Consider the following 18,365-nt stretch of genomic DNA (forward strand, 5'->3'; position numbering starts at 1 on the left):
CAATGCAATTTACAAAGAGATATAAGGATAAATGCAAATTAAAAGCACAGTGGGAAATTATTCAATTTCTTTAGGATTTTTCATATATTAAGTAATAGAATTACTCATGAAAAAAAAAGAGTGTCGGTGTTATTTACATACAGTACCTCCAGATTACAAGGCAATTTTCCAGAGATATACAAGACTAAACCCCAGAGAATGAAATTGTTACACGCATTAAACTTTTAGCTTTTACTATTATTTTCTCAAAAACTTTGTACTATTGCAGCGGCACCCTGTATGATGGATCGATCATCTTCAATATAAACAAATTTCCTTTGTCACCCCTGGAAACCCTGTCAACCAGAAATGGAGTTTTCACATCAGTGATCTAATGACAAGTGAAAAAATATCAAGATCATCTCCCTTATGAGTTATAATGAACTATCAAAGGGTGAAACTAGCATGTGCCACTAATTAAGGGAAGTCAATTTTGTCTAAGATACCACATCATCTTACATGAGAGAATGATATGAGAACGAATGGAGGATATATAAGCTTACCGAATCTCTTCATCCAGATAAGTGATTTCTAGTTCGCCGCGAGCTCTTTCAGGTGCTTTTATAGGAATCTATTGGCAAATACAACAGAGAAAGAATGAACAAGAGTTCAGAAAAGCAGAAAATTTTAGATTTCTAAAACAAAAAGAATACAGGAATGACATCAGATAAGTTTTTTTACTCCATTTGACTGCTTGCATACTAATATACAATTTGTATGGGATCAAATTTATGGTGATAAATAATGGCTTGATAAGACCAATTGGAGATGCTGGTACGAGTTGAGAATATGAGGAAGAAACATCTTCTCCAATATCCAACAGGAAATATTTAGCAACATGAATGTTTCAAGGGGAACACTTTAGCTCCAACAAGCAACCAATATGTGTAAAGTTCTACAGGTTAAAAAATTACAATGACACAACCATCTTTACTGATAATCATATCCCTGATGACTGAAATAAATTAATGAGAAGGTGACTCCATAAAGCTTACTACATGGCACAGTTTCAGTTTGAGCTCAGCTTGTGAATACTTGATATATTCTCTCTATGGTAGACTATATTAGGTTTTTCACTTTTTTGCATCACTTATATATAATAACGCACTTACCTCTGGATTTCTTCATGGTTTCATGCGTCTAATTTGACAATGAACATGGGACTTGGATAGAGTGTATTGACCAGGGAAGGGAATAGAACAGAAAAATGAGTCAATTTCTTTTGGGGTCTGCATAAATCCATGACTACCATTTTTCTAGAGGAATTATTTGAGTATTGGTCATGATTACATGATTTCAAGCTGCATTCCAAACTACACCAGAGACATTGGGTGTAAGGCTTCTGATTAGGCCTTACAGAATTTAGCTTTTTGTTGCTCCGATTTGCTTGCTTAGCAAATCTGGACCAGTCTCCAGAGAGCCAACATCATGTTTTCAGCTGATCATGAAGATCTTTCAACACTTCTGAGAAATCTTTCTTCAGTCTTGCAGATCCCATGTTTGAGATAAGAGATTTTAGAGTGCAAAGTTAACAACACTTCATTAACTCCAGGGTCAGATACTATATGGAGAAGCTACAGGAGGAGAAAGTATAACTATTCTATATTAAAATGTCTTCCTCTTGAATGCATACTCATACAAAGATATGTGAATGTAGTATCAATGGAAGTAGAAGTGTAACCACCAAATACTATTTTATGTGCTCTAGGCAATTTCATCATTACTATCGACATATGGAAATTGGACTTATAAAATAGATTATCACTGAAAGAAAAAACTACATTCATACCAAACCAAGTATCTTGAAAGTATCAAATCCAACTGCCACTCTCCTAGCACTGAGAGGTTCTAAGTTGGCTGTTACCTGCAAAAGCGATCTAAAAAGTTGAATAGCAAGCTTCAGAAGAGCATCCTACATAACTAAGAAATTCAAGTTAAGGTAATAAGAAAAATGAGGAGAGAGTGCATCTGCAGTAACAAATGTCCTTATACATCTATCTCTGTCAGGAACTCAGGACTGAAAGAATTTTGCTTTATGCTACATATACCTATCTTTAATGGTCATAGCCTGATAATTCAACAATATTTCTCTGAAGTTAATTGACACAGAAGTATTTCTACAAGAACATGAAGATAATGGAGAAAAGACATTCACATTTATTTGTCACATTTAGAACAATTTAAACACTAAGGATCGCATGCTCTCTTACTGAGGAATTTGTTGCCAATAGGTTATCCCAATTAATTGATCCACAGATTGTCCAGGCTATTACTTTGTCACTTAGCTAATTAAAGCAAAAAATACAGTAAAAGACCTCTTTTTAATTCTTAAAAAAATGAGATACCATAACCACAATAGGGAAAACAAAAGCAACATAAAGGTTCTAGTTGCACTGAGAATTACTTGGTTAAAGTAAGGCCAGGTCTCCATATTTTGCGCTCGTAACGTATCAGCATTGATGGCCTGGTATATCTTTCCATTGGGACGTAAGAATTTAGGCCTCTGCCATAGTTAAGATAATGTCAATTATCATAGTATGTGTAAGATCAAAGAGCAAAAATAAAACCAATGGAAGGGTTAAACTTACTCATGTGGTTATCTAGTCAAATTACAAACTCGCCATAAAATTCACTACAAACATCTAGTCAAAATTGCTCATGTAATTATCTACTATAACCTATAAGTAAAGTACTCCTAAATTCAAGTGAAATAAATATGTGCATCTTACGTCATTGCAGATTAGGTCCTTTCACTATAGGCAGTATTGGAAAGTTGTAAAATGGCAATTAAGCATTGTGAGTATCTCTGCTTTGGGTTTAGAAGATTCTAAAACCATTGTTAGGTTATAAAAACAAACAGGTGATTAGGGCAGGATCCACTACTCGCAAAAACAAGCTACCTGTCTATCTCAGAAAAATTCTTACAATGCTGGTTCAGATATCTTGAAAATGACTTCTTTTATATTGGTTCTTTCTTACAGCAGATAGGTCATTAACTTGCTAGTTATAAGACAAAGCAACAAAGTAATAGATGTATTGTCTTTTAGCATAGTCATTAATTGCACTATGATCAAACAGAGGTTAATAGAGGAACTGGAATTTTATAACAATGATTATGATCAAACAGCCTAAAGGAGAACAGAAAGAAAACTAAAGCAGATCAAACAAATGATTCGTTATAATTTATATTCGTATGTGGTATATGTAACGCAAAACCCGCACATAGTCCCTCAAGAAAAGAAGTGATGTAGAACCTGAGGTTGCAGAATTGATCTTGAAGTTGTATATAGAAGCTCCCACTTTCCATTAAGCAAATTGGATTTCAGCGGCTCCTTAATTGAATTAACTTCTTCTAGTTCACGTGCAATCTGATGAATTAAAAATTAAAGCACAAATAGAGATGAAAGAAATATCACTAAGCTAAAAGTATACTACAAAATAGTATGAGAGAATTTGAATAAAGTATGGCTGCCCTGATATACCTTATAAGAAGGCTTCTAACCTGCATTAAAAATGCGAATTTTCTAGTGTGAAAGCCACTTCTTTGTGCAATGATGCTAAAATAGAACAATCTACAGACAGCAAAGAATTTTACTCGCTAAAGCACATGATTCTCAAACCAAGTTAAAGCTGAAATCGATTACCATAACATCAAATATGAAACATCCAATAAGTGGGCTCGAAGTCCATTAATAATTTCGAGCTAATATTACCACTACTTAAAAGGAAAAAAATAGAAGAAGAAGAAGAAGAAGGTAATTAGATGGTGGAGGGAAACAAAGACCTGATCGACTCTTTCTTTGTCTTCGGGCGAGGCCTCGGCGCCGCGGTCGAGGGGCGCGATGGCGTCTAGGAGCTCCTCCTTGAGCTGCTCCCTGCTCTTTCCTCTTTTCTTGATGAAGGAGGGGAAGAAGGAGATCCGGGTCCTCCACTTCGTGGCTACCTCGGAAGGGGGAGTTAAGGTTACGCGTCTCAGCTCTGGATTCCTTGGTGATGGGACATGGAAGGGGGTCCTCTTTGTTGCTACGAGAGGGAGGGCTCTCTGGGATTGGGAAATGGCGGGGAGGGAAGAAGAGGAGGCCAACGCCATTTTGCTACGGTGAGGGAAGTACGACGAAGGATTGTTTGAAGTTAGTGGTCGAATGCTTGTGGCGGATAGAGTGCCACTGGACACCGTTATATATATATATATTAACACTATTACCTTTTTCCATAATGATCTCTAAATTTTTTTTTAAGGTAAATAACTACTTCTTAATGGAAAAAGTCAAGTAGGCATTTATAATAATTTAAAAATTCATTATGTACCAAAAATAAGTTAGAGTTATTATAAAAAATAATATTAGTTTAATGGTTGAAAAGTGAATAATATTACACTTTTGAACTATGACTTAGATATAATATGAAACTAAGACGTTTGATCTATCATAACCTCTATAAAAAAAATTACACCATTAGCAAATAATTTAATTTCACAAAATTAATTTCTGCTCACGTATAATTGGAAAAGGTATAAAGTTCGGTAGAGAAGAGGAGTAAGTGAAATTAGAAGAGATTGGTAACCGTAAACTTACTATTAGTATTAGTATTAGTATTAGGCTTGTGTAAGTACAGGAAGGAGGAGAGAAGTTGAGAGAGATTAATAAGAGAGGAAAAAATTGGGAGAAAGAGAAGATGGAGAGGATTAACAAAGATTAGGAGAGAAAGTATAAATGTTTACTCACCTTTGGCATTATAATATTATACTCTGATTTTTTATTTATTAGGGAATTTTATTTGAGAAAACTACTTCAAGCTCTCTATATTGCATCTTATACTATTAGCAAAGATATAACTACATGAAAGAGGTTAAATAAAAGTCTTTAACTTACTACGTATTAACATTTTTGTCTGCCCCGTAGGACATCAAAAACACCATCAATCACTAACTTACATATACTAATGACCTTAACCATAAGGCAACCAAAGGAGTTCAAACATATCAAACACCCAGTGGCGATATGAAGGAATATCTATTTTAATTCTTCTACATTAGAGGAGAGGGGAGAGACACCTTCCTTCCTTGATGGTAGCAATGCTCTCCGGAAGGGCTGTGGAATTTAACCTACAGAGAACTATAGGAGTTATATTCTATTTTGAGCCTTCAGATAAGTGTTCCATTATTTCATAAGCACTTCTTCAACAAATATATATATCAAGCTTCAAGCACAGGTATAGAACTTTATTGCATAGGCAGCACAAGCTTTGCATTAACAGTACAAGAATGAGAAAAACAATCACGTAAAATTCTTCTCGAATCATTGTATCTTGTCTATCATGTCAAAAAGTGATCAATATATGCTTGTGCAAGCATGCCGCCAAGCTTCACTTGAGATTCAGTTGTAAGGTGCAAGTGATCTGCATTTAGTGATAATCCCATAGCATCCACGCAGACGACATTTGGTAAGTCAATCCCTAATTGAGCCTTTCTCACTGTTTCTATATGTGGCTTATCCCCTGAGGCAAGAGCAACCTGCATAATCACAAGGCACTTTATAAGATCGAATAGATTGCTAGTCAGGAATAAAAACAAGAATATGAATGACAACGATTCAGCATTCCAAAGAGATATATGAGCTATGAGAACGTTTTATGTTTCTTGATTCAAAAATAAGCATCATAACATGGAAGATATGTCAAGATAACAAAAACTGACTACAAGGTAAAACGTTCCAAATTGTATGACTAGACATGAGGTATTTAACAGAAAAGCAACAGAAAATAAAATTGAATGCATCTCTATATGCCAACTGAATAACCAGAACTAAAAAAATTGTTTCAGAAAACCCTTGCTTGACACGACCATGACATTCAAGTGTAGGTGTTCTCTGAAAAAAAAATTGGTCTGACAATCATTCAAATATAAACACATCAATGTATACTTTGCCTACCTGTTAGTCTGATTCAAACCTTTTGACTGAATTTATTGACGTCGCATTGACGCGACTCACCTCGGGAATGTATCAAAATGCTCTTTCATGGAAGAAGCCACACCTTGGAACATTATGTATCTTGGAACTACCCTCACTGCCATCCTTTTCCCTTCTTTAGTTTCCCTCCTCTCTGTACAAAACCACAATGTAAGGCCCTCTCCCACCTCCTTGTTTCCTTATCTCTCAAACTCGCTATTCATGTCATTTCTTCCACTGCCCCTCTATCCCAAACTCCATAATTTAATATGCCTATGAAAGAGAAGTAATATGCAAGATAAGATCGATTGGAAGGAGAGGTTTAGGGCAATTACTGCAGAAAGGGATAAGAGATGGTAATGGTTAAATAATTGGTGAGAAGGAATGAATGCCTGCTATTGTGAGGTAATATTGTTTTTTTTTTCAAGTTCTATAGACTAAAGTTTAATGATGCCTACCTTAACGTATATTGTTTTAATCCATAGTTGCAGGAGCATTTTGTAATATGAAAGTTTAGAGAGTGATAACCGACTATAGTTGAGGCCGAGGGGGTTTAGTGCAACTATTCCTATAATTCATTCCATGAGTTTGAGAAGTGGGCGCAGTAGGAACTGGCGAAGTAACAATTATGAAAAATGTCGAGCTTCTATAGTCCAAGCAATGAACTTAACCATCATAAAAATCCAATAGTTATTTCTGGAAATCATATTCTAAAGCAGGTACTCACACTTTGTGGACTAAATGGGAATCATCTCCAAACTCCATATGTAAACGTTGCCCAGGAATCAACAACTTAAAATCTTGCAAACAATTAGCTAAAACGACCAGCTAGATTAGTAGTTTTAAGTAGATGCCTTCTTGATGAGCCAAAGCAATCTAAACCTACCCATTTATGTGAACAATCTGCCACTAGAAACCTAAAATATTGCGATTGAACAAGACTGGCTTGACTAATCTTGGTATCCATGTTTCAATTCTCCAATAACAAAGTGCAATAGATGGTTTTGTATTGCTAATCCATATGAAAACTACAACATTTTTTGTTTTTTTTGAATTAGTCCTCAAGCACTAAAACAGATACTTATCAGATCAGAGTAAAAAATTAATTACTTACCTGGATGAAAGGCAATTGGGGGGAACCAAGATCCGATCGCACATCGTGGATTAACTTTTCCATATTGGATCCATACGCCTCCGCGACGTGAGCGGAGGTTGTATCGCTCTCTCCTTGATACCACAACACCGCCTTCAGTTCCCCACTGCCATTGCTACAGCTCTCTCTCGCTCTTCGAAGCATCTGATTGTAGAGAAAAGACCCACGCTCCCATTCTTTGATAGCGGTACCGCCGACGGCGCAGGGGACGAGGCCGATGAGAGCTGGGGAGGACGAGGAAGAGGAGGGGGAGAGGAGGCGGGGGAGGAGGGCGTTGGCGAAGGGCATGCCGGGGCCAACGCCGCAAGTCTTGGAGGTGTCGATGTCGGCGTGGAGGGGGTCGCGGGCGAGCTCCCATTGGTTGCCGGCGGAGAGGCGGAGGATGGTGGGGTTGGGGTCGCACTCCGTGGGGACGACGCCGTCCCAGTAGCGGTGGTTGTGGTGGTGGTGGTCGGGCCGGACGCCGCCGCGGCCGGCCATGTTGCTCTGACCGGAGAGGATAAAGATTTGCTTCTCGGTCGTAGTCGGAGGCTCGATTGATCTGTGATCTCCTCCATTTGAGATCTCCATTTCCGTCTCCATCTGCTTGACGATCGGTAGTCGTTGTTTATTTATTTGGTTGGTAGTCGTCGTTGTTTATTTGGTTCTTTTAAGACCATAATTAATATTGAGATCGTTGGGTGTAACTAACTTTTTTTCTTTTCTTTTCTTTTCTTTATTAATCATTCATGAGCCCTGCTTCGCCGAAGACATGCTCTAAACTTTAAGGCTTGCCAAGCCTGTTAAGTGTAACTTACTTTAATTAAAACGTACCAACTCCGCCTAAAAAATTGGTGGAAGTATTAGATACGAGGGGATAAGTCATTCTTAGGTTTATCCTAGTCCTCATTTTCTTTATATATATTTTTTTCTCTTTTTTTGTTATATTTGTGTCTGCAAGGCTTTGCGAAAGAGGTGGTCTCTCCCACATTATTATCATACACGTTGACGAACATAGAACAAATATATATGTAGCATGTAATAAGACCAGAAATCACAACTTAATGCTCTTTTTTCTGCTTTTGTAAAAATGTAATATCACTTGCATCCAGAAAACAAACTTTCCTCGAGTATATGAAAATACCAGAAAAGGAAAAGGAGACATCATGGAAAAAGATCATGTGACCAAACTAACTAAAGAGAGAACAACCAAACTTGAATAAAAAAACTAACCACTGACATACACCTAGCTGCAATGGCTGGCAGATTTTGCCTTGCCCTTTATATTTCGCTGCACAAAATTTGTGATGCATTCTTCATTAGGGAAGAGATCAGATATCCATTGATTGAATGCTGGATGCATTCTTCCCTCTTTTGCCCTTTTTCCTATTTTTCTTGGATTGTTGGTTATCAGGTGGAGACTGAGTTCTCAGTAGATGTTGATGAATGGCGGAGATGGGATCGATCACAATGGAAGGATTATTCAGCAAGGCCTGCAAACGTGCACCCTCCCTCATCCTATAAGCCAGAGCCAACATCAACAGCTGAAGATGAATGAAAGAAAAAATAAATAAATAACTGAAGAAGCAGGGTTTAAGAACAATTACACTAGCTTTTGCCTAGACTTGCAGTTTATCTTTAAGATTTCAGTAGTAGAGCACTGCTTAGGGGCATCCAATTCTGGAAGAAACTTGGAGAGGGATGACAGATCATATCGCTTCAGCTTCCTCTGCCGGCTCCGCAGTACCTTTTTCTGATGAAAAGATATCAATTACAATAAGCCAAGGACAATAAATACAACAAAAATAGAAATTAAGAACTTACAATTCATCAGTAGTTTGCTTCTAATTCAAGGAGGTTTTTCTTAACAATCCATTATAACTCATGTTGGCAATGTAGGATTCAAAAAAATCTCCCCATAATATGTGGCTGCAATAACCCACTTATTGACAATTACATTTGATTAATCCCAACTTGCCCTACTATTCTTCTATGCGCTTAATATGTATTTATTCATAAGAGTTAAAGATCTGATGCTTTGAATGACAAGCAGCTTGTCCACATGTGGCAAATACAGTTAATAATGCAAAACAATCACTCACCAGCACACTTAGGCAGATTGTGAACAAGAAATGCATTGTACAAAAAATTAGCTGTGAAAAGTGATCTGAATTCCAAATGACAAAAGTTGCATCATTTCTGTAGATATTGCTATAAAACAGCAAATCAACTCATTTGCAGTACATATCTTTCTAGCAAAAAGATATAAATGGATAACAATCCATCCAAAATATATGTACTAAACTCAAACCCCAAAACCCCATACAAAATGAAGCCAACAAAATCAATTTTCACATGGAAGCACTAATGCAAAATGAATTACTTGTACAATTGTCAGTGAAAAAAAAATTATCACGAACTGGGCTGGGCCAATCACAAATAAATGAAACTAAACTATTGCTATTGTTGCTATTATGGGTGAAACACTACAAATTGACATGCATAAAAAATTTGACTATTAATTGCAAAAAAGAAAAGTAAAACAAATAAGAAGGGAAAGAGAATCAGCACCTTGTTGATTGCCTTTTTAGCATTTAATGCTACTGTAGCAGCTTTGACTTCTGAAAGAAACAAGAATATGGGTCAATCAGTCATTGCTGGCTAACATCCAAAATAAAAGGCTGAAGAAAATCAGCGTCGAACACTTCCTCATAATAGACAATTTCAACATATTTCTTTTCTCTTTATTTCTGTTAGAAGGTGCGCGGCTATATCCTGTTATATTTGCTTCTTTTCTTCTTCTATGCCCTAGATGTTGACATTATAGTCTTAAAGCTTATGCATTGTTGATAACTATATCATCTTAAGCTATCTATCTCCTAAATGCCTCCTGAACTTGTCATATACATTCAGCCTATTGTTTCACGTGTTTGATGAGATGGTAAGATTATGCTACAAAAGCTATTGCTAACTGGTAGTGCTGTGATCTAATAGTTGGTGATTGACAAATGAGGAAATGAAATTCTTCCATACTCTATATTGATTCTAATAAGTTAGGATGAAGCATCACATTGACTCAATACAATTACCTAATGAAATATTGTTTGTGACAATATGATTAATTTTGGAATTTTATGAAGCACTGGCCCGATGGTCTCAAGGGAACTTGACTGCAACAACAATTGATGTTGGACAAAAAGGAGAGATCCTATTGCCTAATGATGGACCTATCAATTAGAGGAGAGAACCATTCAAAGAAGCAACCTTCCAAATCTTCTGTCAGCAACCATGCTCTAGAAAAGAAAATTCAATATACTTATCAAGTGTCAAAAATCTTCTCAAAACTAGATAGAGGGAGAAACACAATACATGGACCTGGAGATGAAACTTCAACAAGGTCTCAACTCTCAAGGAGCTAGTCAGTTCTACTCAAAATATAACTGGCCATAAGATTAAAGCACAAAAGGAATACAATTTTCCTAGTATTTTTCATGTTAGAATATAATATCTTATTACCAGAATGTCATAGTAATGCATTTTCCAACTTAAGATCTTCAGAACTTCTTATACTTGCTTCAAGCCATTAATCATACTCCATATTTAACAAACAATACCCAAGAAATACAGGTAGCAACACTTTTATATGGAAGAAAACAGGAAATATAATGCTGACGCAAATGATAGGCAAACTTACCCTTGGACAGCTTAACTTTTCTTTCATGTTGGGTCATAAAGCTTTTGGGTTCTTTTGTTTCATTTCCAGGCCTGAAAATGGATAAATTATAAATTAAAGAACCTCGTATATGCCTAATCAGTATTTGCAAAAAGGAATAATACCTCCAAAAGATGTAGGGACTAATCAACTAAATTAAAATGTTATAATAATTATAAATGCTCAATAGGCAACAGAAACAGTTTGTTCCAAATAGTACAATCTAAGGGCAAGACTTCTTGCTTCTCTCTGCAGGTTATGATGTTATGATGAAATTGATGAGACACAGATATAAAGATCAGGGGCCATCTAGATTGATGTTTATGTGGACCTTAGAGCTTACTTTTTGGTGTATGAGAACTAGAAATAAGTCTAGCCATTTTTCATTTTTCCTACATGGAAGTAAAAGGTGAAGTAATAAGAAAGAACAAATTAAAAGGAGTAATAGATCAATTTAACTAATAAGAAAGATAGAAGATTGATCTTCTATTGTTTGCCACTGCCATACTATTAATAAAAACAATTCGACCAGGAACACAAATTGTCAGGAGTCAGGTGCATGATTGGAAAAACAGAAACATAGAAAGTATTATCAAGATATGTAGCATAGAATGATCTATTACATGCTCTATGGTTCTCAATGACAGGATTCTATCTGCAATTCTGCATGCAAGATGATATACACAATATAGGACTTATTGCAAACATATCGGTAAAAGTTTGAAGGTAAAGATTAGTCATCAGAAATACGACAAATATGCTGTGAACAGAGTATGAGCATAAATGATACATTTTTAGGGATAAAAATATGCAAATATCAAAATATCGACAAAGATCAAGGTTGATATCAGCAAATTAGTCTATTTCAAACATCCAAAGATGATTAAAAGCAAACGAGAAAAACTCACCTTAAATTAGATAAACCCATGAAAACCAGCACTTCCAAGAACCAAATATCCTGGGGGAAAAGAACAAAACATTGCAATGACCATTAGAGCAACGCATGCAGATTAAATTACTGAAATGCTACAATTTAATTCTAATGGCAAATATCTTTCCATCGCTTCTCTAAATATACCTCAAACTTATAAAGCGCAGATATGAATACGGGATATGGGGATACAACCAGTGTTTTTAAAGGCGACCTAGTGACCGCCATGGCAGGCGGCACACCGACCGCCCCGCCATCCGGTCCGGCGTTGGGAGAAGGCGGCCTACCTCATTGGCGGGCTGCTTAGGCTGTCTAGGCAGCTCATTGTGATCTAGAGGGGCCACCTGGGTGCCATCGCGAGCTGGGAGGTTCGGCCCGCTTATTAAGTACTATCGGGTTGGAAACGGATCGGATTCAGTTTAATGGATCGAATCCAATTGACTAACTGATAACCATTATATTTATATATATATATATATAGTCAAATTCACTCTCCCACAGTCCCAATTTCTTCCACCTATGGCTCAATTTCTCAGTCCCCCACTCTCGTTTGATATTAAAAAAAAAATCCCACAGTTTTGCATTATAATCTTGAATTAAGATTACTGAATTTGACTGTGAATTGCTTAATGATAATTAAGTAAATGGTTGTTGATTAGAAATGTAAATATTTGTTTAGTGATTTAACTATTTATTTATTAACTAATTACAAATTACCAATGTATTGCTGTTTTTAAATTTTAATTACTAATTACTAATTGCCATTTAGTTGGTAGTTACTGTCTTACTGATTCTGTAATCTGTACAGTAAATCAGTAATTAACTTTTTACTTGGAGGAAGTAATCAGTAATTAATTATTGATTATCATGTTTACTGTTTTTAAATCTGTAACTAGTTAATGACTTACTGCTTAAGTGATTATGTATATTGTATAGTACTTTGAAATTTGAAATGTGAATTATGTCTCTGTTTTGCACAATTTTATTTGCAGATAGTCGACTAGTATTAGTCAATAGTCAAATATAGCCACTAATTTCTCTCAAATAATGTCTGTGGCAGGATCTCCATAATCTAAATATTTTGTGCATTTTGGCGTCCAATAATCCAAGGAGAAAATATGGTTACCTTCTTAAAAAATGATACCAATATTGTGAAATGTAGATTTTGTAAGAATGTCACTAAGGGATGAATTAGTAGATCGAAGGAGCATATTACTCATATTAGAGGTGATGTTGCACCTTATTTAAAAGCCAGTGATGAGGCAAAAAAAAGTTATCAAGGATCATCTAGAAAAGAATCAAAAGAAAAGGAAATCAAGAGAGGCAACAAAATTAAGGGCAGAAGCAAACATATCTAAAGAGAATTTAGAAATTTTAGATATAGGAAGTAAAAGATCAAGGAAGAGATCCTATAGATAAAATCACCTCTATTGATCCAGAAGTTGCAATTAAAAAGTGGGGAAAGATGGTAATACCAACATAAAAGATTCATTTACAAAAGAACAAAAAGATAGATTGAACAACTACTTAACTCACTGGGTTTATAAATGTGGCATCTCTTTTAATGCCATTAATGATAAAGTATTTCATATATTGATGAAAGTAGCTAGTCAACATGACATAGTATATAAGTCTGCATCTATGCATGAGTTGTTGGAACCTCTTTGAAGAAGCAAATGACTAAAACAAATGAAGATTTAGAGAATCACAAAATGCGTGGAAAAAATGGCTACTCAATTTTAACTGACACTTGAACAGATCGGAAAGAAAGAAGCATCATGAATTTATGTCTTAGTTGTAAGTTGCTTCATTGTGTTGATTGCTCTAAAGACTCACATACAGATAAATACATTTATAATGTTGTTGTTAATGGTATCAAGGAAGTGGGAGAGGAGGATGTTCTTCAAGTTGTGACTGATAATGTTGTTGCTAATTTAGTAGTTGCACGATTGCTAAAAGATAAATATCCCCCCATATTCTGGACATTTTATGTCGCCCATTGCATAGATTTAATATTGAAGAGGATCTCCAAAGAATGAAGGATTAAAGGTGAAATTAAAAGTGGGAGGGAAGTCATGGTATTCATTTATGACCATCATAAGATATTAAATATGATACATTAATTCACACAAAAAAAGAGATTGAAAGACCTAGGCTTACAAGATTTGCTACTTTTTTTTCTTACATTCCAGAGTTTTTTGGAGAAGAAAGAAAATTAAGACTTATACTTACTTCTAATGAACATTAATATGCAAATGGTCAAAAACTGCTAAAGGAAAGAGAGCTTACTCTGTTATTCTTAATAATCAATTTTGGAAGCAAGTGCCATTAGCGGTTAAAATTTTCACTCCCTTGATGAAGTTGCTTCGAATTGTTGATAGTGAAAGAAAATCATCAACGAGATTTATATTCGGTGGGTTGAAAGATGCTAAGAAAGAAATTAAGAATATTGTTGATTGCTCTAAAAGTTCATAGGAAAAATCAAGTTACATAATGCATACACCAGATAAGTTCATGATGCCACCAAATGACAACAAGGACAAAATGAGACTAGAATAGTCATTACTACAGATTTACAAAAGCATTTTTTATTTATATAAAGTAATATGACATCAAAACATTTTTATATTTTAGTAAGCACTCACATATCTCTAACAATATCATACTATGAACAGAAGAAAACAAAACAGAGAGGACAATATTTATGTAGTCTTGGGCATTACTGGAGAAAACAAAACAGAGAAAAAATCCAAAGCATATGAATCGATCAACTCAGTGAAAGAAAACATAAAAGAAAATTGCTTCTAAGAAGCCCGTCAGCTTGGGATTGATACATATGTTGGTCTGGTGTTGGAGAGGATAAAGAAGAAATGTCGAGGGGGTGGAAGGATTGATACCTCCTAAGAAGCTGCCGGCATCGATGGAGGAAGTAATCGTCGGCGTCGAGAGACGGCCGTCGTCTAGGGAGGAAGGAAGCTAGGGCACGGTGGGTTTAAGAACTGAATTGATCGTCCCCACGTTTATCTTCCATCATTCACTTATATTGGCTTAACGGGTTAAATAATTAAACGGGTTTAACCATTTAACCGATCCAATATAGAACCAATAAACTTAAAATTGTATCTCGTCATATGTTGAGCTTTATCCGGCCGTATCCAGTAATTAAAATTAATTTATCTTTATTCCGAATGCTCCGGCTACGTATCTAAATACATATTCGGATACGGGTACGGGACCTGTTTGCCCGTATCCGTATCTGAATATAAATTAAATTAGCTCTATGAGACGATTTAAAAGTTAAAAAGATAATATAATGTTGGAAAACCTAAATTTTGCATATTTAAGGGAAATCCTAATTTAGGCTTTTTAGAGTGCAATGGCCCGGTGAGAAGAGAGAGGACCGAGGGAAAAATAACTCTGGTTGAGGAATTAGGATTAATATTTTGGGATTTTTTTGTAAAAAAAAAATATGTTGGGTAATTGATAAAATACCTTGAATTTTACTTCTATTATTATTTACTTATAACCTTATGGATATTTTTCATTTAACTCCTACAATTTGGGTTTAATCATCAAAAATTTTAATACTTAAATTACCTCTCTATCACTATCTCAGGATGGTATATCTGTCTCTCTCTCTCTCTTTGCTCTGATCTCTCCTTCATTCCCTCCTCTTTCTTTTCTTCTTCTTATCTCTTCTTCCTCTTTTTTGTGTTTTTCTCCTTTATTCTTTTTCTTTCCTCCACCCAAGCTAATTTGGGTTAAGCTGAATACTCCCAAACACATCCCAAGCTTTGGTTTTGGTTGAGTCGCACCCAGCCCAAGATGACCTGAGTTGGGCTACCAAAGAGTTGAGGAAAAAGAAGGTTTGCTAGCAAACACTATTGTGGCAGCCGAGGCCAATATGTCCGCCTGCACCTACAAGTTGGGGAAGGGATCCTGTAGGAAATGGAGCAGGAAGTCCATTTCGATGAAAAAGAGTCCAATAGTGAAGAGAGAAGCAAATCGGTGAAAAAAATATAGAGAGGTTGAGAGGAGTATCCAAAGCCAGGAGTTGGTCGACCACGAAGATCGACATGAAGGGGGCATTTCTTCGACAGCCGATGGCTATATAAGCTACCACAACTATCAATTAGGCCACAATAGCCCCAAAAGATCCAACTTCATATAGACAGATCCAATTACATAAATATCTATTAGTGCAATATGACAGAGTTGGATCTACTTTATCAATCCAATTATTTTTTTCTTGTAGCTAATAACATGCTAAATAAAGAGTTATCTCTTTTTAGTAAAAGATCTACCGTTGAGTTAATCTCTAGGTCACAATAGGTTATATATTTTTATGGAGGCCCACTACTATAGGAAAAGTCAAGATTAAAAAAAAAGTTATATATAATTTGTACTTATGCTCAGAACTATTGTACCCCCATGTATTTAAAAAAAATTTAAATTAATTTATATACTTATGATTAAAATAAGACCGTTAGTTTTTCCATCTAAATTAATAGTTGCGCTCTAATAACATCTAAAACTGAATGGCAAACTAAATTCCCTCTATTTCTAATTTTTTATAGATAAAATATTCTTTTAATTTAAGCATTTGTTTATCTTCAAAAAATCTTACACATTTTCTTATCTTATTTTCTCACCCATGATATTTCTAGATTGTGTCAACTATATGATAAATATTATTAAATATAATTTTTTAATAAAGTTTATTAGTTAAATCACATCTCGAAAGAGTATGAAGATGAATTAAACAAAAATCAGATAAAAATTCACATCTATTTTGCTTTCCAAACATGATGATGTATTTTAGTTATTTGCGCGTTATATGACTGATCTAAAACTGTTTAAAGTACACGAGTAGAATGACTTTGGGCATTAATACTAACTCAAAATATAATGTTCGACTTCTAACCTTGTTTGGTTTGAGGTTAAGCACTAAACTTAATTTGTTAGTCTTATTTATTAGTCCTGAATTTTTAAAGAGGAAACTTAATTAGATATAAAAAAGATAAAAAAAATGTTTACTTAATAAATCAGTTTAGAAATTCTTGAATCAGTTTATGGGTTTCCTAAACACAAAGGAAACGAGGTGAGTAATACAACGAGAGCTTTTAAAAAAGGTACATTGAAATCCAAAAGGGGCTTTGTCCGACGGTGAATTCTTCCGACCTACCACAGCTATCTTTCCTTCAATATGGAGGTGGTGGATAAGGCGCCGCTGCTGCATGTACATCCAAAATTCTCATTATCCATCTATCCGTCGCTCTACCAGACAAGAACAGGATAAGTACGTACGTAGTTTTATTTATTTATAATTACATGGTGGATAGCAGGGTTGTGAATAAGGTGGTGGTACAGGAGGATAAACCTGGATCGGAGAAGTAACAGGTGGATAAGTTTGGGGTCGTGGGTACGACGGGGCCAGATATGTTTGCTGTAGCATTGGAGGAGGATATGCTACAGGTTCGACAGTAGGATATCCTGCAGGTGGATAACTTGCTGGATAAGTTGGATCTGGGGGAGCTGCTATCGACTTCGAAGGGCCATATTAGTAAGGATGAGTAGCATAGAACGCTGCCGGACTGTATGCAGGCACGGCCGGAGCAGCGTAGCTCATCGGCGCCGCAGTCTTCACCGGTTTCTTCGGAAATAAAAAGCGAGACAACGTTAATGTTTGTAAATTATCCAATTAATCCATGTATATAACGGAAGAAGAGAGTGAGTTACTTGTTTAGCTGCGTTTGAGTAGTACATGATGAGCTTCACTTCCCCAGCATACCTATTTGATGCCAACAAATTAAATTAAAATAATTGGAAATATTGATCTGAATTTATGATCGCCGGATTTTGTTTGCAGAGGCCAGGAGGAGTCATCGTAGCCTTGGCCGAGAACCTTTTGTAGTTGAATCCTGATCAAGAATGAGTATAACTCTCAGTTGCATTATAAGATACATAGATCGCTGGTTCTGATACCTGCCGCCGCCGATGAAGTTGTCGTGGACGAGGGTGTTGCTATTCCAGACGGAGACGGCGATCTCGCGGAGTCCTTCGACGAACGGGACGACGGTCTTCTCCTGGAAGGAGGGGTTCTTGCCTCCATCTATAATTACCATGAACAATTAACACACCATGTATTCAAAAGCTTTATCATGCAAAAATTTATATTATTCGTTCATGGTTTGCAATTTTCTAATTCTCAAGATACCCATATGAATATATAACTTCTGTATATAGATATACACGTACGACAAATTACTATGAGACTTTATAAGCATACAACATGCAAATTAATTAATTAATTAATCTCCAGTGGTCCTTTTCGTACAAGTGTAGATATGATTAATACACATATAATATCTCCATCACTGACCTTGCTCAAGAGATTGCCTAGAGGATTGACGTGACTCTCCACTCGACTTCATAATTCTTCCTCCTTTGTCATCATCCATCCATCCATTGCATGGCCAAGAGATCTTTTGTCATTTCTCCATGCACGTCAACTAACTTAGTTGGAAAGGTGTTCTTATGCTCGCCCGTGAATCCGTCCCTCCTTTGACATGCACGTGATAAAGGTGTCGGCCGATTTTTATT

The 18,365-nt window shown here is 35.9% G+C and overlaps 3 protein-coding genes across 4 annotated transcripts; all 3 read right to left on the reverse strand.

Annotated features, from left to right (window-relative positions):
• Positions 1–57: 57 nt before the first annotated feature.
• On the reverse strand, positions 58–4,186 carry LOC140786766 (probable plastid-lipid-associated protein 4, chloroplastic). Its single transcript, XM_073135401.1, has 6 exons — positions 3,824–4,186; positions 3,294–3,407; positions 2,444–2,542; positions 1,829–1,903; positions 543–610; positions 58–335 (listed from the first exon to the last, which is right to left on the reverse strand). Exons 1-6 carry the CDS (start codon positions 4,127–4,129, stop codon positions 260–262), a joined length of 738 nt encoding a protein of 245 aa, XP_072991502.1. The 5' UTR covers positions 4,130–4,186; the 3' UTR covers positions 58–259.
• Positions 4,187–5,231: 1,045 nt separating this feature from the next.
• Positions 5,232–7,840, reverse strand: LOC140787209 (probable carbohydrate esterase At4g34215). 2 transcript variants are annotated; one of them, XR_012108770.1, is made up of 3 exons: positions 7,102–7,840; positions 5,970–6,141; positions 5,232–5,551 (listed from the first exon to the last, which is right to left on the reverse strand). XR_012108770.1 is itself a non-coding variant. In XM_073136010.1 (2 exons), the coding sequence occupies exons 1-2, from the start codon at positions 7,720–7,722 to the stop codon at positions 5,354–5,356; spliced, it is 819 nt and encodes a 272-aa protein (XP_072992111.1). In that variant the 5' UTR covers positions 7,723–7,828; the 3' UTR covers positions 5,232–5,353. The 2 variants fall into 2 exon arrangements, 1 of the variants encoding a protein (XP_072992111.1); XM_073136010.1 differs by lacking the exon at positions 5,970–6,141 and having other exon boundaries at positions 7,102–7,828.
• A 321-nt stretch (positions 7,841–8,161) lies between these two features.
• On the reverse strand, positions 8,162–14,779 carry LOC140787210 (uncharacterized). Its single transcript, XM_073136011.1, has 6 exons — positions 14,660–14,779; positions 11,740–11,789; positions 10,814–10,884; positions 9,691–9,740; positions 8,727–8,872; positions 8,162–8,637 (listed from the first exon to the last, which is right to left on the reverse strand). The coding sequence occupies exons 2-6, from the start codon at positions 11,757–11,759 to the stop codon at positions 8,451–8,453; spliced, it is 474 nt and encodes a 157-aa protein (XP_072992112.1). The 5' UTR covers positions 11,760–11,789; positions 14,660–14,779; the 3' UTR covers positions 8,162–8,450.
• Positions 14,780–18,365: the final 3,586 nt, after the last annotated feature.

The sequence above is a fragment of the Typha latifolia genome, chromosome 4, assembly GCF_019914945.1.
Source record: "Typha latifolia isolate L0001 chromosome 4, TyphaL0001v2, whole genome shotgun sequence".
Classification (NCBI taxonomy): domain Eukaryota; kingdom Viridiplantae; phylum Streptophyta; class Magnoliopsida; order Poales; family Typhaceae; genus Typha; species Typha latifolia.

What these genes read in the sequence shown, in the direction of transcription:
- LOC140786766 (XM_073135401.1), bottom strand. Translation starts at nt 4,129, where the DNA reads ATGGCGTTGGCCTCCTCTTCTTCCCTCCCCGCCATTTCCCAATCCCAG. An exon ending in GATCAATTCTGCAACCTCAG is followed by an intron (nt 2,543 to 3,293) that starts GTTCTACATCAC and finishes TAACTATGGCAG; the next exon opens with AGGCCTAAATTCTTACGTCC. An exon ending in CCTGGCCTTACTTTAACCAA is followed by an intron (nt 1,904 to 2,443) that starts GTAATTCTCAGT and finishes TCGCTTTTGCAG; the next exon opens with GTAACAGCCAACTTAGAACC.
- LOC140787209 (XM_073136010.1), bottom strand. Translation starts at nt 7,722, where the DNA reads ATGGAGACGGAAATGGAGATCTCAAATGGAGGAGATCACAGATCAATC. An exon ending in CCCAATTGCCTTTCATCCAG is followed by an intron (nt 5,552 to 7,101) that starts GTAAGTAATTAA and finishes GTGATTATGCAG; the next exon opens with GTTGCTCTTGCCTCAGGGGA.
- LOC140787210 (XM_073136011.1), bottom strand. Translation starts at nt 11,759, where the DNA reads ATGGGTTTATCTAATTTAAG. An exon ending in ATGGGTTTATCTAATTTAAG is followed by an intron (nt 10,885 to 11,739) that starts GTGAGTTTTTCT and finishes ATCCATTTTCAG; the next exon opens with GCCTGGAAATGAAACAAAAG. An exon ending in CTAAAAAGGCAATCAACAAG is followed by an intron (nt 8,873 to 9,690) that starts GTGCTGATTCTC and finishes TCTTTTCATCAG; the next exon opens with AAAAAGGTACTGCGGAGCCG.